Here is a 22,920-nt window from a genome sequence, read left to right on the forward strand (position 1 = left end):
TCTGCTTTTCACACTGCAATATTTTCAAAAATATTTAGTGACTTTGTGTTGTGCAATCTGCTTAAGAATGAGAGGCAAGAAAGCAGACTGGAAGCTCTCATGTGTAGAGGCAGGGCTGGTGAATTGATGACCTTCACTGCAGGGAGGTGGGGCACTTCCCACACCCTTCATGTGATGTATTAGTCAGGATGAGATTTGGTTGAATGTAACACACAAACTCAAAATAACAGATGCTTAGTTAAATAAAAATTTATTTTTGCCTCACATTAAAAAAAGGTATCCAGATTTGGAAGCCTCGGGTTTGTATGACAGCTCCATATCATCAGGGGTAGGCAACATCTACCTTGCTACACCACTCTCTCAGTACAGTGCCTCATGAGTCAGGTGCCTTCTCAACCTCTAGCCATTATATCTGCATTACAGGCAGAAAGGAGGAAGGCAGAGAAAAAGTAATTTTCCAGTCCCTTTCCAGAAGCCCCACACAACATTCTGCTTACACATTTTGGCTAGAAATAAACACATGGCCATATCCAGCTGTAAGCCTGGCTGTAAGCAAGGCTACAAAATACAATGCATTGCTACCTCAAATGAAATTGGAGTCTCATTGCAGAAGAAGTGTAGAGTGGAGGTTAAGATAGGTCATTAGCAGCCCTGCCACACTGAGATTTCTCCAGTGTTGGTATCTGTAATCTCTTTTTTTTTCTGAGGCTGGTAAGTTACTCCAGAGAAAGCTCATCCAATTTCCCATCATTTAAATCTCCAAGGAACAAAGCTGTAGGAGATTCTTCTGATGTCCTCTGTCACATATCCACAGCATTAATTTAGTTGCAGAAGGGGTGGACTGGTTTGTGTAACTCACTTTGCTCTGACAAAGTGCAAAAGTAATTGTGGTTACTTTTGCACCAACCTAATACAACTTTAAGCACAGGCTGTGTGTCTTTTTGCTTTCTGCCCAGAGCATTGAGTTGCCATCAAGCCTTCCAGGTCAGCATGAGAGTACAGCCTGGAAGTGTAAAGAAGTTAACACTCTCAGGGAACATCCTCATCCAATGGGGAATGGAAACTGAAGGATGAATGTTCCAGCCTCCTGCTCACTGGAGATGTGAACAACTGGAAGCTGGTCTGCAGGCTTCTCGGAGGCCCCTGGTGGAATTGAGCTTCAATTGCCCATAGCAGAAACCTTGATAACACATAATTGTATTGGCTTTTCCTCCTTCTTTGGCTCACTCTTCTTGCTACCTCACTCTTGCTTCCTGGGACTGCGTCCTGGAAAAATAATTGCACCAATGTTTTGACTTACGCTTTGCTTTTGAAGAAACTCAACCTAAGATAAATAGGAATCTCATTGTTTAAATTCTAGCTTAGGCAGGGTGGCATGGTGGCTCAAGCCTGCAATCCCAGCACTTTGCGAGGCCGAGGCAGGAGGATCACTTGAGCCCAGGAGTTTGAGACAAGCCTGGGAAACGTGGTGGGACCCCACCTTTACAAAAGAAAATAACTGAATGTGGTGGTATGTGTCTGTAGTCCCAGCTACTTGAAAGGCTAAGGTGGGGCATTGCTTGAGGCCAGGGGTTTGAGGCTGCAGTGAGTTGTGATTGCACCACTGTACACCAGCCTGGGTGACAGAGCAAGACCCTGTCTCAAAAATAAATAAATAAACAAAAAATAAATGAATGCATTCTAAGCTTAGGTCTTTATATCTCCTGTGCCCATTCAAAATATCAATGTAATAGCTGGAAAATACTACATGTTGTCAACAAGATAATTTTTTTAAAAGGAATAACTCTTTGAATTCTTTATTACACTTCATATTACAGTTCACTGCCTATGACTCTGTCAAATGTGGTTAAAAAATAGTATGAGATCAGTTCTCATCTCAAAGATGTATAGATGAGGTTTGAGCCAAGAGTCTATCATAGCCAGCACAACTAGCAGGTGTTCTGAGAAGATAAGACACTAATTTTCATGGCTGCATTTTCCTAAAACTTTCATATTTTTATGTTGATATGATGAATTGTTTATACATCTCTCTCACTTTTCTTAGCACAGTCCCGGAAACATAATTAATAGTAGGTAGTTAATTCTTGCTGAATAAATCAATGAATGGAATGAGAGTATATACTAGTTTCAGTTTTCTTATTTTGTAAAATAAGTTGAGAATAATGTGTTAACATACTTGAGGAAATTTTTGAGGACCTCAAATATTTATAAAATATTTCACACACTCTGAAGCAATATCTAAAGTTTATTATCAATATTATAATAATTCTGACACAGGAATTATATATCTGCAAATATATCTAAAATTTGCTATTCCTTTTTATACTTTAGATGAATTATGTGGTAATATTTTAAGAAATTAAAAGCAAATCACAAATCAGTTATTTAAAATAAAAATCTTCAATTTGAACTTATTTAATAGATTATTTTAATTTTTGAACAAGAATAAAGGTGCCAAATTAATTATCTGTGGGATTTGAAAACTTCAACAGAGAAAGAAAATAGGAGGTACTAGTGAGAAATATATTTTACAGTCTACATATTTATTGTATAATAAGCTATATTATATTCTAATAACAGCAAATATAACATTATAATGATTTTGACATCTGGACTCGCTAGACATGGTCCCACAAATCCTATAGTTCTTAACAAAAAAACCCATCCATTAGCAAACTTACGCATCTAAGCTCAGTTTAATGCAACTTAATGAGACATTGAATTTTATGCAGCAAACCCAAGTTATCTATAATGTGTGCCCTCCTGAGTACCCCAGGAAATAGAAGTAAAGAACTGAGGAACATCACATCCAACTGGCCCATTTGGGTTTGGACTCTAGGAGAGAGCAAGGAGGAGGCAGGAGAGGAAGTGGTGGTTCTCTTTTGGCTGCTATCCTGGGAAGATGCCCAGTAGTCCTTAGCAAGGGTTCCACTTCTGCAGTCTGTGTTGATTCATTTTCATATGTGTAGATGTACTGTGTTTAGTACCTCATGTCTAGGGTTGCTGTAACAAAGTACTGCGAACTTGGTGGCTTACAACAAAGGAAATTTATTCCCTCACAGTTTTGGAGGATAGAAGTCCGAATTCTGCAGTCGTCAGCAGGGTCACACTTGAAGGCTATTGGAGGGAATCCTTCCTTGCCTCTTCCAAGCTTCTACTGGTGGCTTACAGTCCTTGGAATTCCTTGGCTTGGAGATGTGTTACTCCAATCTCTGCCTCTGTCTTCACATGTCCTCCTCCCCTAGGTAGCTATGTCTCTCTTCTTCTTATAAGAACGACAGTCGTAATGGATTTAGGGCCCACCCTAATTCAGTGTGATCTCACCTTAACTTAACTAATTACATCTGCAAAGACCCTGGTAAGCTCACATTCATAGGTATCTGGGGTTAGAACTTCAGCATATCTTTTATGGGGGACACAATTCAACCCACAAAATATATCATCCACATTTCTTTCCAAGGGTAGAAAACAGCACCATATTTTCTGTAAAGGCAAAGGGTACTGTCTAGGTTGTTTATAACCCTTACTTCTAACCAAAATCTAGTTCTAAATTGCATGTAGAAGATATACATAGGACATTTTAAGAGACGGAGGGATGTATGAAGTCAGATAAGCAAGTAATATAACAATAAATTCTAGAAGTCAGATATGTAAGTATTGAAATGGTAAATATTGAGGTGACAAAAAGGCTTACTTTCCTTCTCTTTGATGGAATCACTAATTTAAGACGGAATGTGTAAGAACTGAATAAGCCTCTGCAAACAGTGGAATATTCCAAACATATTTTCACTGAGGACAGGCAGAATGGATACATTGATGGGAAACAATGACTTAATATTGAGAAAAGTATAAGCGGGACACAATGTAATGAAAATGCATGCTGAACTTCCCTTCTGCGTTCTGAAAATGGATACAGCCACATTTGATTTTGGTTCAGCCGTTATCTACAGTTAAGCCATTTATTGCCTCTCGCAACTCTGGTAACTCTCTGAGCAATAAGATCAAATGCGTAATATCTTGGTCCACTGAAGAAAAGGAAGAAGTCTATTAAAAAAGAGAGATAATTTATTGAATTAGCTTATAGAATATCTCAGATGTCTTTAGTTAGAAAACCCTGCCCCTGTTCCAACATAACATTCAAATGCAAACATGCTATTTAAAAAATTTAAACACCAGGTGCAGTGGCTAATGCCTGTAATCCCAGAACTCTGGGAAGCTGAGGTGGGAGGATTGCTTGAGGCCAGGAGTTTGACACTAACCTGGTCAGCATAATAAGACCCTGTCTCCTCTATAATAAACAAACAAACAACACACTTATTAGTTTTTTTTTTTCCTACTTACGTTCTTGCTGGAAAACTGCATCAACTTTACTCTCTATTCCTGGAAAGGTATCTGATATGCTTTTGGGATAACCTGGTTCCATGAATTGTCTTTGGTTATCATATCTGGTAAAAACAAAATGTCATCCGATTTAACACCAATACAGAATATAACAAAAATAATTTTTTTAATTGTATATAATTTACAAAGTCTCCTCACATGTATTTTTTCATTCAGTTCTCACAATGCCCTGTTTACTAGGATTAAGAATGGTTAATTTCTCTACCCAAGGGTACACATTTATAAAACATATGGGTATCATTAATTCTAAAACAGGCTTGATGGCTGACACACTGTTATTACCCAAAGTAAGCTTATATTTTCAAGACTTTTACTTAATTGGTATATAGTATAACTCCCTTGTGTGTATATATAGATATATAAATGTACATACTAGGTTCCACTTGGGAACCAAATTCTGCAGGCTATCTGGATAACATTTGCTTGCATATGTCTGAATTGAACTTATAAGTGAGAATTAGCCTAAATCTTTCTTTGTATCTCACCCTAGGGCTTTGTTAAGGTTTTCTTTGTTTCATGATGCAGAATCCTCAATACTATTGCATAGACATTTTAATTTTATAAAAATGAAAAATTTCAAAAGCCATGGTAACATCAATCATCCTGTAAAAAAGAATATATTCTCAGTAAAACCTATTAGAGACTACCTAGATTGTTTTAAACTTTCAAATGCTTGAAGGTTTGTAAGCAGGGTAGAGAAACACAGATTTCAACCTATAATTGAAAAAATAGTTTACGTTACCTCCAGAATTGGTCATTTACAAAGAAGTATGTTTTACTTCTGTAGAAAACAGCTGCGTCAATTGCTTGGACACTGCTGGGGAAGCCATAGTTTGATATATTCTTGGGATAACCTTGCAGAATGTCATAGCCACTCAGAGCCCAGTATTGGTTGCCTGTCAATGATTCAGGTTAAATGTTAAATAAGACTTTTCTATTTTTACAAAATAATATGTATATATATACCACTTCTTGGTCTTGCACATAGATATGAAAATGGAACAAATAGTCTTTAAAAGATGAAGATGATAAAGTTAAGTTCAGGGGGGCTGTGAGAGCCTTAATGGTTCCCCAGAGCCTATAAAAAATTAAAACTTCTGAGCAAGATATTCAAGTCCCCACAATCGGATGCCTTAGTTTGTGTGACTTTTATACAGAAACCAAGTTACAGCCTTGAGGAGTCTTAGAGAATTGTATCTGGAATGAGGATGAAAGAATGCTAACGACAGTCTAGTGTGATCTCATTTTGTTGGTGAGAAAACTGAGGGCTGAAGAGCAAATAACCCACTCAGGTTCACACAGTAGTTAGTGGTCCTGATGGGGCCAACCCTAGTCTTCTGGCAAAAGCCTGGCCAGCTTAATGCTGTCATTAGCTCACCATGAACCTGGAAGGGACCACAAAGAAGTCCTGCCCCCTCCCTTCAGGCAGAACTAACATAAGATGAAAACTTTAGGAAGTTACCTTTAAATAGGAAAATGAGGTCTCTGTCAAAATCTTCATAAGCAGCCTGCATACCAGTTGGAAGGGATGGCCAGAATAGAGAAATAAAATTCATTTCGATTCTTTGTAGCTGAGGATGCCTTCTCCAGAAGTACCTAACGGAACATAAGGAAACACACACGCACACACTTATACATAACAGTCTAAGTAGGCAGTTCCTGTGACTTTTAGGCTAGTGATGGTCCTTGTAGGATTGCTAGGAGAATATAACAATTGAATGAATGCAAAGTTCCTAGCATGGTGACCAACATATGGCTAAGCTTTATAGTGATATTGTCCATCTGGCGAGTACTTCACAGCTTTCAGAGGAGGTTATGGGAGTGATCTTATTTGATTACATTTGGCATTGTCCTGCCTTGGACATTGAAAAATCTTACTTTGTAGTATCTTTCATTATTGCTCCCACTAAATGCTGTGAACATATTGATAAAAGCAACAGCACGTACCCTCAGCCTGTGATTGCACACTCACAAAATAGCCAATGGACAAATAAAAATTACGCTCAGTTTGATGATTTGCTGCACAGCTAGCTAAGCGCAGGTTCCATTTACTTGACTGATTTTGGATGGAACTGAATGGTGCTTTGGTGTTTCAGCTATGGGGTTCCCAAGCAGCTGTAGCCCATGTCTGTTTACATCACCAAAGGCATCTGAATGTTTGTGAATGTTTTCATGTTTTTTTTTTTTCCTTCATGTTTTGAGTTACTCAGAAAATACTTGATTGCATAAATTCGGTATAGACATAAAAATGGTACAAATAGTCTTTAAAAGATGAAGATGATAAAGTTAAGCTCAGGGGGCTATGATAATCCTAGTGGTGCCCCAGAACCTATAAAAAATTCCAATGAGAAGCACAAGTATAGAATTCAAGGAAAAGGTGACTAACGTGTGACCTAATTTGAATCCAGTTTTAAGACATGTCAGTAAGAGGAATCAATGGAAGAAATATTTCAATTTTATACTTGTCTTTAAAGAAAAGTATTTCTCCACGGAGTGTGGTGATAGCATCAAATGTCAAACTGGGGTCACAGGGTTTGGGTGTGCTTGGTCCAGTAGGTTGGACAGGGTTGCTTGAAGGTCCTGAAAAAAAAAAAGAAAAAAAAGTCTTTTTTATGAGAATAAGTCCAGTGTGACTCTTGGGTATGTCAGAGACTTCTGAGAAAGGTGAAGGGTCTTCATGTGAAGGTAAGTGCTACCAGACTATACCATAAAGTATTAAAGTAACTGTATGTTTCATCCTTTTAAAGTTTTTGTTTCTTTAATAAGAGTAATGATGGTTTTCAGGGTAAGTTCCAGGTCAAGCTGTGAAGTAAAGAAATTTGAATTCTATGCTCCTTCCTTACCTTTTAAATTCTAAACTAATTCTTCTCAGACTTCTCAGTTCCTCTTTCTGCTTTTTTTGGTCATTCAGTATCTATTGCCTCTCTCCTCACCGAAATCCACTTTCAGGAAAGAATGATATTAGTCTTTTACCCTATAGCATACATCTAAGTCAAATTTTAGCAATATTTTTTCTATAAGTATTTGAATTTTCATGTGTTTTCTCACTGCGGAATGAAAGGCTATAATAATAGTTAAGATAAAAACATTGGTGAACAAAATAAGGGGGTGTTGTTGGGGTGGGCAGGAGGAAGAAATTGGGGAATAGAGGCAGTTAGGATAGGCTCAACATTTCTGAAATATCTACAATCACAAAAAAGTTCCCTGGTTGTGGCACCCTGGCATGCTTGCTTGATTTTATAGTGCTGTCCCACCAGAGATGGAAAAGGGCTTTCCCCAATTCCACTCCACTCTGTTCCACTCCATTCAATTATATTTCACTCCAATCCACTATTCCATTCCATTCCATTCCATTCCATTCCACACTTTTTTAGAGAGCAGTAAATCCCTTGTTGGTTTCTTGTTTTTATTCACAGCCAACTAGGGAACAGAAGGGCAAGCATGAAGAGAGATGTAATGGTCTTATTCAGGCAATATGGCAAAAGGCCCCTATACTTATCCTTGAAATGTATCAGTGATGCCTTAAAAAAGTTTCTGTTTTCTCTCCATACTCCACTACCATTCCCCTTCTTCTTTTTGAAAAATGCCTTGCTTTGTTTATATACATTTTAAGTTTACATAGACTTATATATTGTGTAATTTAATTAATTCATTGTGCAATATACCTCATTCTGTTTCTTTTTCACAAAGTACGAAGTTTTAAAGACCCATCTGTATTGTTGCCATATGTGCATCTAGTACCATGCTTCTCACTGCCGCACATCACTTCATGGTGTGCAGCTACCACATTTTATCTGTATAGTCTTCTCCTGATAGACCCCCAGGAGCCTTCCAACTTCCACCACCACAAACAAGACTGCAGTGAACATCTTTGGCATGATTTGTACAATTCCCCTTATGGATCTATATGAGAATTTCTTTGATAGATACATCTAGGAGCAGGACTGCTGTAGGAAAAAGAATAGTCATGTCTTTTTAGAATATGTAAAATTGGGGCCAGGTGCAATGGCTCACACCTGTAATCCCAGCATTTTGGGAGGCTGAGGTGGGCAGATCACTCCAGGTCAGGAGTTCAAGACCAGACTGGTCATTGTGGTGAAATCGCCTCTCTACTGAAAATACAAAAATTAGCCAAGTGTGGTGGTGGGCATCTGTAATCCCAGCTACTTGAGAGGCTGAGGCAGGAGAATCACTTGAACTTGGGAGACAGGTTGCAGTGAGCCAAGATCACGTCACTGCACTCCAGCCTGGGCAACAGAGTGAGACTCCATCTCAAAAAACAAAAATTAAAATTGGAAATTTGGAAAGCCTAAAAAAAGAAGAAAAAAATCCCCACCATCCAAAGACAATAACTGGGAAGCACTGTAGTGCATTTCTTCTTAAACTTTTTTTCTTTTAGGGCAGCAATAGAGGCTCAGCCCCTCACACCTTCTTTGTTAATGCTATATTACTGGGGAAATTCAGAGTTCAGTTTTATGGAAACTGCAGAAGTGCAAAGGAAGAGATATTCAGATCCTGGGAGTGTTCACCTATTCCCAGGTCCCACCATGTACTACGACTCTCTTTAGAAGACCTTACCATAGATGGCCTGAATGCCATCGATGTCATCTTGAGGGAGTGAGTAGTTGCTGGTTTCCGTGAAAGCATAGTTGGGATACATCAAGGCACCAGGGTCAGAGGAGTGAGCAAGCCCCAAAGAATGGCCAAATTCATGAGCAGCAACAATAAACAAGTTGTAATCTGAAATGCAAACATGGGTGGTAAACAGCTCAGTGTGGATCCTAGGGTGGCAGAAACATGATCTCAAGGAATGCAATCTCCAAGTCAAAACTGATCAGGGAAATAGCCCTTCCCATGGCTGTCTTTTCCATCTTTCTTTCAGATACCTGAGAAAATGGACATTAAGAAGCATCAAGATAGTAATCATAGATGGGGACTAGGTGAGTATGAACTTCTTATAAACTCTTAGAACCCAGAAAAGCTGCATTTATTCCAATTCTCACATCTTACAAATGTGCATCTGAGACTTGGAGAAGTGATGGCAGAGCCATCATGACTTTGGGAACCCTTCTTCTCTTGCGTTCCCACATTCACCATCTCCAGTGTCCCAGACCCTCAGCCTCATGAGTAGAGTCCCTGTGAACAAGTAATTAGAAGAAGCCAGTCCAGCAGTGGAGCAGCCTGAGATGGAGGGCTGGCTCATGTTGGCTCCCTCATCACCCACAGCTTAGAACCAGCTCTTCTCTGTTTCTGAGCTTTCTAAGATGCTCTAGGAATTCTCTACTGGAGAGAGACAAATCCTACCCTTATTGCTCTGTTTCTCCGTGTTTTAACTTCCATGAGCATAGTGCCGTTCACAACTGGAAACTTAAAACCTTCCCAGGATCTCACTTCCTATCAAATAAAGCCCAACCTCTTTTGCCTGGCCTTCAAGACCTCCTCCACTTGGCTCCAGCAGATATTTGAGTGCTTGCCTTTTAACGTGAATCCTTCAGTCCAGCCAGTCTACATGCTGCCTCACAAACACACTGATGCATTTTTGTACATGCCTACTTTTAAAAAAAGCCATAACTGTAGAATACCTACAACATACTAGGCAATCTAATGTTATGTAATCCTCATAAGATTTTTCTGAAGTTTTATTAACAATATTTTTATAGTAAAGTGACTGATGCCCATAGATTTTGAATAGCTGGTACTTGATCCTGCAACTAGTACGTGACAGATTGGGGTCAAACCCAGGTATAATGGCAAGATCCATGCTCTTACTGCAATGTTCAACTTCCTGTTGATAATTAGCCTGCTAAAATTCCACCCATGCTCTAAAAATTGTTTCTTATCATCACATCCTTTTAATTATGCATTCATGAGTGCATTTCAGAAAAATATCTTTGAATGCTTAGAATACCGTGAAAGGAACTGTGGGCAATTTGTTGTGGTTCTCTGCTCTATAGGGAGTACATAGTCTGGAAGAGGAGAGATGTGTGCAAACAACTTGAAAGCACACAGTGAGTGATGACAGAGAAGGAGACACAAAAGCTGTCAGAATTCTGCAGAGGAAGTTCTCATTTCCAGCACAAGGCAAGACAGAAGGTGGCCTTTGACATACATAGCATGGCAAGATGAGAGAGATTTTAAAAGGTGGTGCTTGGGGCATGGGAAGAGTATTTCAGGGAGAGGAAGCAATTCAAGCAAATGTGAGGAAGATGAAAAGCATAGGGTGTGACCTAGAAACAGTGAATGTACAATGTGGGTGTTAGCCCAATGTGAATGGTATACGTGAAATAGGAAGACAAGCCAAGAAAGACAAGGATGAACAAGCACCAAGAGCCTTCAATACCAAGTGGAGGTATTTGGACCTTATTTGGTGCAGAATATGTAAACATTGAAACTTTTAAGCATGAGAGTGATGTGATCCAAGATGGGCTTCCAAAAACAAACCCTGCTGCAATGGTAGGAAAAATTAGAGGGAGCACAGACTGGAGATGGAGAGTCCAGTTAGGAATCTAGATCATTCGTTCAGGTAAGATGTAATGATTATCTGAACTGGTGAGGAGGGCAATAGGGAATGGAGAGGAGCTGAGGGTTATTACCTATCTTTGGCTACACACAGCTCCTAGCATATGGACTTAGGTAGAATAAACCCTCGTAACATACCCATGTTGAGAAAATGGCAGGAGAAACAGGTGCCAAGCAAAGGTAAAAGGTGCCTTTCTGATTATTTTCTAAAAGTGCTCTCTGGCATATTGTTACCCCATATTTTGTGAAGTACCACATGGTCTAGGTATATCTGTCCTCAGCCTCATTTCTTCCCTTCAAGCAGCCCAGTCCTTCTTAATAGGAGCCTTCTCCTGAAAGGAGTGGCTTGCTGCACAGAAGCATACCACTGACAAAGAGCTCCAAGAAGATGAGCTAACTAGACGAGAGGGAAGGTGGCTGCTCTTTTCTGAATAGACTAATTTATAAATGAATTTCCAAAAAATGGAAAAATAGGCTCTTTTCAAACATCACTAAATTTGGGAATATTAAAATAAAAATATATCCTAAAGCAGTATCTGTAAAGAACCAGATAGTAAATATTTTAGGCTTTGTGAGCCAAATGATCTACGTCGCAATTACTCAGCTTGCCATTGTAGACTGAAAGCAGCCATTTATGATATAGAAACAAATAAATGTGGCCCTGTTTCAATAAAACTTTATTTATACAGACAGGGGTCAGGCGGGATTTGCCCACAGTCTGTAGTTTTCTGATCTCTGATCTAAAAAGTAAGGTCAGTAATTGGATTCAGCGTGTCTTTTTCTTTCTTTTTTTATTTTTTTAAACCCAAATTGACTTAGTATTGTGAGGTAGCAAAAATTTCAAATGATCACTTTTCGTGAGTTTGAAATATTATGTTACCTTTACTGTGTGTGTATGTGTGTGTGTGTATTCTAATCTGTAAAAAGTTAATTCAGAAGCTGTGTGTGGACATAATCTTGATTAACTTACTTGCGGAGGTTTTGGTCCATGTTTCTTCGGCATCAAAATGAACATCTCCTCCAATACCTTGGCCTGGCTGAAAGGCATGAGCAAGGATTCCATTGGGTCCATCAAATGGAGAATTGTCACCGTGATCTGAAATAAGAACATTTGTATTAGATCCTTGCCAAGTTTCAGGTTAGCCAAAGAAAGCAAAACTGAGCATGACTGCTTTGCACCTACCTCTTTGGTAAAAAGCAATGTTGATATCTGCCTCTCCCTGTGAGATCCTGGTGAAGGTAAGAGGTGATGCCTTACTCCAGACTTCAAAGGCTTTCTCAATAGCTGTTTTTACATCATCCTCTGACAGCTGTGGGGTATAGTTTCGAATCCTTCGAAATGAGAGGATGTATGAAGAGTTAAATATTATTTAGAACTGTAGTCCATCAACGGATGAATTTTCTGTTTTGAAGTGAGTTGCATCACGGTGTGCTACCACTGGAGAGGATAAGGAGGGAGTGCAGGTCTCAGGGTGGAGGACAGATATGGGTTCTGAACAAGTTAATACATGTCTTTAAACCTCAGTTTCCTATTAGTAAAATGAGGATACTAATATAGTATCCCTCTCATAGGGTTGCTGTGGGGATGAAATACATATAAAGCATTTAGTTCATTACTTGTCAAATAGTAATAATATTCCACAAATATTAGATATTATTATTATTATTAAGATGTATGAAAGGAGGGACTTGACTCTCTCCAGCAATGATTAAGCCTTTGTTGGGTCCTAAAGTAAGTGCTTAGAGAGACAGCCTAACATTGCCGTAGTCCTCTTTAGATTGTTGGAGAAGGAAGGCTAAAATGGGAAGCCTTGGAGTGGAAAGAACCCAAGGTATCTCAACATTTTCATTCTCATATTCATTCACTACTCACACTCTACAAAAGCAGGGATATTTATCTACTTGTTCCTAGTGTGTCCCAAGAACAGTGTCTGTCATATAAGAGCCCAGTCCATACTGGATGAATGAGTGTATCCTGAAACCTTAGAGATATCACCTGTAGGTCAAGTTAGTGCGTTCCCACTTGGGGTTTCCTGGGGTTAACATAAATTCACCACTGTCAGGCACTCCACAGCGAGGCTTTTTCATCATGTCCAGAGTTTCCTCATTTGGCTTCCCCGTCACATTCAACCCAAAAAATCGCTGCATTTCTTTAAGCTTTTCAACAATCACATTAGTGCCATTTTTCCTTGTAGACTGATACTGGTTGCTTGGTAATTGGTAGAACTTTTCCAGGTAGTCCTGGACAAAGACAAGCACATAGGGGTCTTGCTGTGAAAGGACCTCCAGTTCTCTGGTCATTTTGCAACCCTTTCTAAGTTACTACAGAGGTCTGATAACTTGAGAGCCACAGGAACGATAACACAAATTAATTTGTAGGTTGGCTTTGAGAGAACAAGGCTTTTTAGAAAGAACAGTTCCTCCACTCAGTGCTCAAGTTAATGGTTATGCATAAAAAAAGGTGTCTCATAAGGGATGAGGGTCACATCACACAGGCAAAGTGCTACTCTACAGTCAGGAGACTGTCTTCTTGTTTTTATAAAAAAATTAGAACTAACATTAATTGACTTCTCTTGAGGTATTTGTTGCATCAATGCAGTTCCTCTTTTTTATCCTCTTCACTACTGTAGAAAAGGCTTAATTATTCTCATGAACAAATGGAAGCACAGAGAATTAAGGAATTTTCCAAGTGATGATTCAGATTTTAACTCACCATGTTACCTGTCAAATGAGAACTGATAATTTCAAAATAATTCCAAATAGCTTTTAGAGGAACAGCAATATCATCGATATTAGCATTTTATTCACCAAAGTAACTCTTTGGAAGTGTTAAATTAAGTTTAGTCAAAATCCAAAGAGTTTAGCCTAAAAATTACCTATTTTAAGTTTGGCTTAAAAGTTTCTTCATACATAGTGAAATGTAACCTAACTAGACCCCATGCTGCCTGTGAACACCTGGCACCTTGTCAGTGTCTTAGTCCATTTTCTGTTGCTATAACGGAATATCTGAAGCTGGGTAACTTATACATAAAAGGGGCTTATTTTCTCTCACAATTTTGGAGGCTGGGAAGTCCAAGATCAGGTGGCTGCATCTGGTTGGCTTCTGAGATGGCCTTGTGCTGTGTCATAACATGGCAGAGAAACGAAAGGGGAGCAAGCATGTGTGAAAAGGGGCAAAACACAAAGGGCAGCCCCTCTTTATAATACCCATTCTATTCATTACTCATCCAGTTCTGCAAGAGCCAGAACCCACTCCAGCAAAAATTAACCCAGTCACACAACAGTGTCATTAATCTTTCTTAATGACCTAAGTACCTCTTAAAGGACCCACTGTCACATGGGCTACTAAATCTTTAACACATAAATTCAAGGGACACACTCTAACCACAGCAGTAGGTGACACTGACCAGATCACACGCTTTGGAATCAGACAGGCTTGGGTTCAAATCTTAACTCTGCCATGAATTAACTGTGAGCACTTGGACACATTATTTATCTGATTTAAGATATTTTTGTCTCTGAAATGAAAACAATAATGCTCCAATAAGGTTCTTGTGAGGATTAAATGAGATATTTGTGAAATGTGTAGCAGCTGCCTTGCATAGAATAAGCACTCAATGGACCTTACATTAACCCGGGGGTTACAATTAAGAGATGACCTCTTAATAATAACAATGCTTTCTCCAAACTATAATGCTAAGAAAACTGTGCATGAGAGATTTGTGACAGAATTCCCTTGTGTTTCTTAAAAATTTGGCTTCACTTTCAGACTGTGAAACAATGGAAAAAAACTATTGGTTCTGCTTTTATAATGCTTCCAAGAGTTTATAAACAGTCCACAATCTGATGCTGGGAAATATGATTTTACTATGTACTGATTTCTAGTTCATTGTAATCTACCATCCTCACATTATTTTCTATATCTAGAATACTTGGCAGCAAAGAAAATGCCTGTATGGAAGCACCAGACATATAGTAACTTGACTGCAGATATCCTGCAAGGAAAAACCTTAGGTAAATGAGAAAGAAAATGATATCATTTTATAAATAAAACCATTTCTTCTACAAAAGTTTCCCAACCAGGGGTAACTCTACAGCAGTATTTTCCAAGCCTTTAAAGAATTCAGCTTGTTTTCATGTCCAGCTTTTAAAAGGCTTCGTGCTTACCAGCTGGGAAACCTCCAAATCACTAAAAGGAGGTGTTCAACCTCAAACTAATCACCCAAATAATTTCTTTCAGGCTGTTTTAATTAACAAGAGAAAACAATGCACACTATTTCCTAATAATCAGCAGATCAACCATCACTTAACTGATAGTTCATTTACCTGAACAATTTTTGTATTTTTCTCTTTAGAAGATACAGGAAAGGCCTTGGAAATCTGCACATGGAGTAAGAGCAGAAATGGAAGCGTCTTCAGGGAGAACATGATCTTCTCTTCAAACTCTACCCCTCCTGGCTTGCTTTCTGTCCTTCTGGGTAGGGCCCTTCCCTGGCGAGCACCCTGAGGTTCACAGCATCATGTGCCACTCACAGCTCTCTTGTAGTCCTCTTTAAAGCCATGCCTTAAACAATTGCTGCATCAGGAATATGAAGCAACATAGGTTAATTACACCCTGACAGTTTTGCAATTTTATAATGTGATTTAGTACCCCCAAATGGGGGAGTCTTTCAACAGTCTTTCAAAACTCCAACTTTCTACTCTTTGCTTTTGGATGTTTTAGTTATTTCCTTTTACAAAATTGGTCGAGGAAAAGGAACAAGGGAATAATCCTGAAGTTATGTGGATACATTTTCTGACTATGTGAGATGTTGAGGTTGAATTAACTTATGCAGGGGAATATTTTGAGGTTTGTGGTAGATATTTTGGGACCAAGGAGCCCAGCTAGAGAATCTCTGTATTTATCCTCCCTCACTGTATGTGGAGAGAATGAGTGACTGTTATTACAAAGCAGGCTTCGTATGGGGCCTAGAGAGCTGCTTCTGGAGGATGTGGTTTGGCATCAATGTATTAGAAAATCCCTAGTCTATAAGCTAGACTTTCCATGGAAAAGATAAAGAGAACAATACTGATGATGATAATAATGAACATTTGCTAAAAAATTATGATTGCCCAGACATTTGTACTGTGTTCCATGTATTACCCCAATCCATCTTCACATAGCCTTGGGAGGGAGATGCTATTACTATCTCCATTTTACAGATGAAATCAAATCCAGAGACATTTAGATGACCTGTTTAAGTCACATGTTTAGTTTGTGGAGGGGCCAGGATTCAACCCCATAGGGTATGTTTAGAGAGACAGAGCTGGGAGCTACTATAGGCTCTGCGTGGTAGTCTCCCACTTGAGTCTCTGGCTGGCCCATAGTGGAGCAGCAGCTCTAGGCCTGCAACAGCTGGATACTTTGGCTTATATTCACAGGGAGAAGACAAGGGAGAGGGAGAACTAGATGTTGTACATCTTCAAGGGGTAAGACACTGAGAGATTTCCAGACAATATGGCTACATAGGAGACTGTTGGTCAGAGGCCCCTGGGCATGCTTTTCAAATCACGTAACCTGGTCCCACTTATTCTGAGTCCACATGCATGTAGTTTGTTATCATACACAGTCCTTGTGAATATTCACTTACATATATGCATACATATTTGGTAAAGGCAGGTATTCTTGTGTATAAATGCGTATGTCTACATGTATGATACATAGCATGTATTAATATGTAGAGTGTATTTGAGATGCTATGATAAGGAGTTCAGATCTTTCCTGAGGTCACTTAGGAACTTTGAAAATGATCCAAAGAAAGGTGTCTTGGGTTAGAACGTATCTGGACAGCAGATTCATGTTAATGATGTATATTCCTACATTCATTCAGTAAACATTTCCTGTCATCTACTACATGCCACATGCTGTGATGGGTGCTAGAGTATTGGAGATAAATTAATAGAGGTTTGGATAAAATGCTGTGGGTGTTTGGAGGAAAGAGCAGTGGTGTGGAGGGAGTGAAATCAAGGAAGGCTTCATGAGGGAGGTGGAATTTCAACCGGATCGTGAAGAGGTAGAATGTAGACGTGCAGAGATGTAGCAACCAATTCTTTGTATTAATATAAATGTGACAGCTTCCTGTCAAATTGTTCAAAGATCACGGTCATGTTCATCCTCCTTGAGTTCATGGCTTAATGTGGCTTTCTTTGCATTAGGTCTTTAGTGAAAAAACGCTTTTTCCTCCACGAAAATGCCTTAACGTTGGTCTAACTCTATGTTGAGTTATTTTGATGCAATGGCTTGCTTACAAGGTTTATAAATGTACTTTCTTCTGAACATAACAGCAAGTGATTCAGTTGAGAATCTAAAACTTTGGTAAACTTAGTTTTTGGTGTTTGGGTAAATGCTATGTTAAAAAATTGAACAGTTGGGTCTGGATCCCCCCAACAGGCCCGGCCCTGGTGCAGTGGTGGAGAAGGCTATACTGCATTTGCTTTCAGGGCTCCAGCTTGTGCCTTCTGAATCCTTTCTCCACACCTGACCATTGTCTACCTCCATGGTGTCTGTGCCTCACCTGCTTCTGGTCCCTGGGACTGAGAGTTCTCTCAGGCTCTCGCCGCTAAAAATCAAATCAGTCATTTACACTTCAATGTGAACATGAGTTATTTGCCTGTTGAGTAGATATCTGGCTAGAAAAAACAAACAAACAAGCAAACAAATTTTTAAAAATGAAGGTATTGCTCATTATAACATGAGTTTCAGGGCAAGTTAAGAAGATGAAAGAAATTTAGTTTGCCCAGAAAACACACAAGGCAGTGTAGGATCTTTCTGCCTCTCTAATACTAGTCTCCCTCCTGCCCCTTCAGCAGCAGCCTATTCTCGTAAGGATAAGGATATTCTTATAAGGATAAGGATATAGATGTGTGTTCTACAGCAACATAGCAGGTGTATTTTTATAGCTCAGTTTTGCTTTCTAGGCCCAAAGAGATGACACTGATTGCATAGATACAGTCTATTTGTTTTTTAGTTATGAAATAAAGGATGAGTTGAACCAGCTGGGGTGAGCATATGTACCTGAATCTTGAATGATGTGTAGGAGTTGCCAATGGGGAATGTGATCCAGTAGAAGGAACAGCATCCACTAAGCACAGAAGTATACCCAGTGAAGCCGTGGCTCATTTGATTCACATAAGCCAAGGCAAAATGTCCTCAGCTTCATGCCTTTCTGAACTCTCATGATCAGAATGGATGTCCATATACCCTGATCAAGTTAAGAGAATAATTGTTGGGGCCAGTTGTGGTGAAAGGTAAAGAGCATTTGGGTTGAAATTAAACTTACTGGGTTCAAATTACAGTCCTGCCACTTCCCACTTATGCAACTTTTGGCAAATCTAAGTTCTTCTGAGGTTCAATTTCCACACCTGTAAAACTAGTGCATTAACATCTCCCTCATAGGGCATCAAGGGTATTAGATGAGATCATACATGGAAAAAGTCTGTGTAAACCCTTCACTGTGGTGCCCTGTTTGTATTATGAATGTGGTGAAATTATAGCCACATTAGTTCATGTGTCTGTTCTGTGAATGAGTTAGCAATGCTGAAAATTTCTTCTTTTCCAGAAAGAGAAGTGCTTCTAAGTTAAGCCACCAAGTGAAGTAACTTCCATGGAGCTTCCTTTAGTAGCCAGTGTTCAAGTTCACCCAGGGAACATAGGTGTGTGACTCACATCCTTTGCACAGAGTATAAATGTATACACTCAGATCTCACAAGTCATTATGGATTAATCACTGTGCTAAGTCTTAGATATTCAGCATCTATTACCTTCCTTAAACTTCATAACAACCCAGAGAAGTGGGAGTTATTATCCCCATTTTAAAGAAGAAAACAGATTCAGAGATGTGATTCAAATTTACCTTTTCATTGACTCTTCCTAGAATCTCCTTTGTTCTCTCAATGAGGAAAAAATTTTTAAAAAGTGATTATTCTCAGTCTTGGCACTACATCAGAATCTATATTAAAAATTAAAAATACAAGTAGTCTCCTTTTATGGACTAAATGTTGTGTCCCCCAGCCCCAAATTTACATGTTGAAATCCTAACTCCCAGTGTGACGGTATTAGGAGGTGGGGCCTTAAGGAGGTGAGGCCTCATGAATGGGATTAGTGCCCTTATAAAAGAGACCCCAGAGAACTCTTTCTGTCTTTCCACCAAGTGAGGATCCAAGGAAAAATCGGCAGTCTGCAGCCCAGAAGAGGGCCCTCACCAGAACCTAACCATGTTAGCAGGTTGATCTGACTTCCGTCCTCCAGAACTGTGAGAAACAAATATATTTCTGTTGTTTATAAGCCACTCAGTCTATGATATCTTATTTGGCAGCCAGAATGGACTGAGACAGCTCCACTGCAGCTACTCAATCAGAATCTCTGGGGTAGGGCCCAGGCATACACAAGTTTAGAAAGCATCCCAGGTAACAAGGAGGAGGAGTTGAGAATCTCTATTGTAAGAGAGGATGGAGAATATACAATAAGAGAAGTAAAGAGTCACGTTTTAGGATTTTAAAAAAGGAAAAATCATATTCTATTGGGGAGACCCACAAAGTCTTCATAGGGGAAGTGGCCACTGAGATAAACTTTGAAAGGTGGATTGAATTTTGGCATTGAAATTAAGTTAAATGAGGGTGGGATTAGAAGTAAAAAGCAAAGGTACTGTGATAAGAAATCTTGGATTGTAAGTGAAAAATAACAAGGGTCTGGGGGAATCAGCATAGAGTATATAAAGAGAAGCAGATTGGAATGGTAGGCTAGAACCAGATAGTGGAGGGGCAGGAATTAAACATCAAAAGGCCAGCAATGAGCAGACATTGTTAGTTTCTGAGCCATGTAACAATCTATGCTGACTTAATAAAACTAACCGGGGCACAGTATCTAGGACAGACTGGACTTAAGAGAGGTTATAAATAAGAAGAGCAATTAAAAGGTGTTTAAGTGAAACACCTTTTAATTAAAAGGAGTTTAAGTGAAAGATCATGAGGATCTGGCCCTAGCGGGTGGTCATGGGTCTTACTCTTGGTGTGGGGATGGATGGTGAAGAAATGAGGTTGAGGAAGACAGGAGGGAACCTGGGTCATCACACCACACATCTCCAAGGAGCAGCAATTCACATCACAGATACACACGGATAAAATAAAAGTTGCCTTGAGGCCGGGTGTGGCGGCTCATGCCTGCAATCCCAGCACTTTGGGAGGCTGAGGCAGGCGGATCACCCTAGGCTGGGAGTTCGAGCCCAGCCTGACCAACATGGTGAAACCTCGTCTCTACTAAAAATACAAAATAAGCCGGGCGTGGTGGCACATGCCTGTAATCCCAGCTACTTGGGAGGCTGAGTCAGGAGAATTGCTGGAACCTGGGAGGCGGAGGTTGTGGTGAGCCGAGATCATGCCATTGCACCCCAGCCTGGGCGACAAGAGCGAAACTCTGTCTCAAAAAAAAAAAAAAAAAGTTGTCTTGAGAGTCAGAGTTCTCTTGAGGACGACAGATGGAATCAAGGCTAAGGCTGGAGCTGAAGGAAGTGGAGACTTAGAGAAGCCGTGGTAGTGGATTCAACCCACAGATGAGGCTGATTAAAAGGCCTGCTGAGCAGCCGCGATGGTCCAGACGAGTGAGAGAGTAGCTAGAGTGAGTATGGAGGATCTTATCCTTATGGTGTTGATTAGCCCCAAACATTTCCATTTCTGCCCCTATATCTATTGTCCTCCCAACTAGAGGGTGTTGAGGATAAGAGAGAATGGAGAAAATGACCCATTGAGAGTCAACGACTGTTCAGAAACCAGTTTGACAGAGACCCACGAGAACAGATGGAAGAAAAGTAAACATTTCCATTCCAGGCCGCTCTGTGTATCTAGAGGCAGGAAACTACTAAGCGGATTTTGCCAAAACTCTCTTTTCTACTAAATCAATCCAGTTGTGTGGCTGGAATGCCTCATTTTTCATTTTTCCTGAGGTACTGTCTATTCTAAATCTTTTCCATTCTTGATTTTCTAACAACGTCTAGCTATAGCAAGGTATTACTTCCCATTTAAGTAAATGCCCTCACTTTCTCTCATTTTTACCACCAAAATATTCAATTTCTTAGTGTGTCCATGGGGCTCTGTCTGTATCTCCACACCAGAACCATTCTCCTTACACATTCCCCGCTATTTCCTTTCCCTCACTGGCTACTTCCTGTTTGCCTGCATGGTTTCTCTAGTAAAACAAAATAAAACCAAGCAACAGACTTCTTTCTACCCTGCTAACCACTTGAGTTACCGTCCTGTTTCCTTTTCCTCACTGTCAAACTTCTTGGAAGCCCAGTCAAGTGCCTCTACTCCTTCAAACCACACACCCGCTCCTCCTCACATCACACAACCATTCCCCCTCACACCACCCACCTGCTCTTCACACCACAAACCTGCTCCTGACACCACACTCCAGCTACTCACACCACATACCCACTCCTCGCATCACATACCCTGCTCCTAACACCACACACCCACTCCTCACACAACACAGCTGCTCCTCCTCACATCACACACCCACTCCTCACAACACACACCCACTCCTCACACCGTACACCTGCTCCTCACACCACACACCCACTCCTCACACCACACACCTGCTCCTGCTCACACTACACACCCAGTCCTCACACCACACACCCGCTCCTCCTCACACCACACACCTACTACTTACACCACACACCTGCTCTTCTTCACACTACACACCCAATCCTCACACCACACACTGTTCCTCTTCACACCACACACCCACTCCTCGTACCACAAACCTGCTCCTCACACTACACACCCAATCCTCACACCACACACCTGCTCCTTCTCACAGCACACACTCACTCCTCACACCACACACCTGCTTCTCCTCACACTACACACCCACTCCTCACACCACACACCTGCTTCTCCTCACACTACACTCCTCACACCACACACCTGCTCCTCCTCACACCACACACCTGCTCCTGCTCACACTACACACCCAGTCCTCACACCACACACCCGCTCCTCCTCACACCACACACCTACTACTTACACCACACACCTGCTCTTGTTCACACTACACACCCAATCCTCACACCACACACTGTTCCTCTTCACACCACACACCCACTCCTCGTACCACAAATCTGCTCCTCACACTACACACCCAATCCTCACACCACACACCTGCTCCTTCTCACAGCACACACTCACTCCTCACACCACACACCTGCTCCTCCTCACACTACACACCCACTCCTCACACCACACACCTGCTCCTCCTCACACTACACTCCTCACACCACACACCTGCTCCTCCTCACACTACACACCCACTCCTCACACCACATACTCACTCTTCACACCACATACTCACTCTTCACACCACACACCCGCTCTTCTTCACAACATACACCCACTCCTGACACCACACACCCGCTCCTCACACCACATACCTGCTCTTCTTCAAACCACACACCCACTCCTTGCACCACACACCCACTCCTCACACCACTCACTCCTCACACCACACACCTCTTCTTCACACCACACACCCACTCCTCCTCACACCACACACCCACTCCTCACACCACACACTTGCACCTCATACCACACACCCACTCCTCACACCACACACCCACTCCTCACACCACACACCTGCTCCTCACACCACACACCTGGCTCCCATCCCCCTTGGAGCTCAGCCAGCTGTCACCCACATAGGCCCGTTGGAGTCTGTGAGAATTCATCTGAATAAACTCTGTCTCACATCTATATTGTCCCCACTAGATTCTGTTCTCACTCTTCTTGATCAATGGTTCTCAACCTGATTTTATTTTTTAACCTAAAATATCAGAAAGACACCACATATGCCCTTTGGTGACATTGGCTTGTCAGGGGCAGTGGATTAGTTGTCCGCAGCTACTGTAACATCTTACCACAAGTCCAATGGCTCAAAACAAGACAAATTCATTGCCTTACAATTCTGCA

At 40.6% G+C, this 22,920-nt stretch overlaps 1 protein-coding gene across 2 annotated transcripts; it reads right to left on the reverse strand.

Moving 5' to 3' along the window:
• Window positions 1-2,417: 2,417 nt before the first annotated feature.
• Window positions 2,418-15,446, reverse strand: MMP8 (matrix metallopeptidase 8). 2 transcript variants are annotated; one of them, XM_024255466.2, is made up of 10 exons: window positions 15,247-15,446; window positions 12,917-13,161; window positions 12,104-12,252; window positions 11,891-12,016; window positions 8,980-9,141; window positions 6,864-6,981; window positions 5,864-5,997; window positions 5,144-5,297; window positions 4,342-4,445; window positions 2,418-4,044 (listed from the first exon to the last, which is right to left on the reverse strand). In XM_024255466.2, exons 1-10 carry the CDS (start codon window positions 15,346-15,348, stop codon window positions 3,941-3,943), a joined length of 1,398 nt encoding a protein of 465 aa, XP_024111234.2. In that variant the 5' UTR covers window positions 15,349-15,446; the 3' UTR covers window positions 2,418-3,940. The 2 variants fall into 2 exon arrangements, with proteins under 2 accessions (XP_024111234.2, XP_054380953.1); XM_054524978.2 differs by lacking the exon at window positions 15,247-15,446 and adding an exon at window positions 13,479-13,511 and having other exon boundaries at window positions 2,822-4,044.
• Between the last annotated feature and the right edge of the window lie 7,474 nt (window positions 15,447-22,920).

This window comes from Pongo abelii, chromosome 9 (assembly GCF_028885655.2).
Source record: "Pongo abelii isolate AG06213 chromosome 9, NHGRI_mPonAbe1-v2.0_pri, whole genome shotgun sequence".
Classification (NCBI taxonomy): Eukaryota; Metazoa; Chordata; class Mammalia; order Primates; family Hominidae; genus Pongo; species Pongo abelii.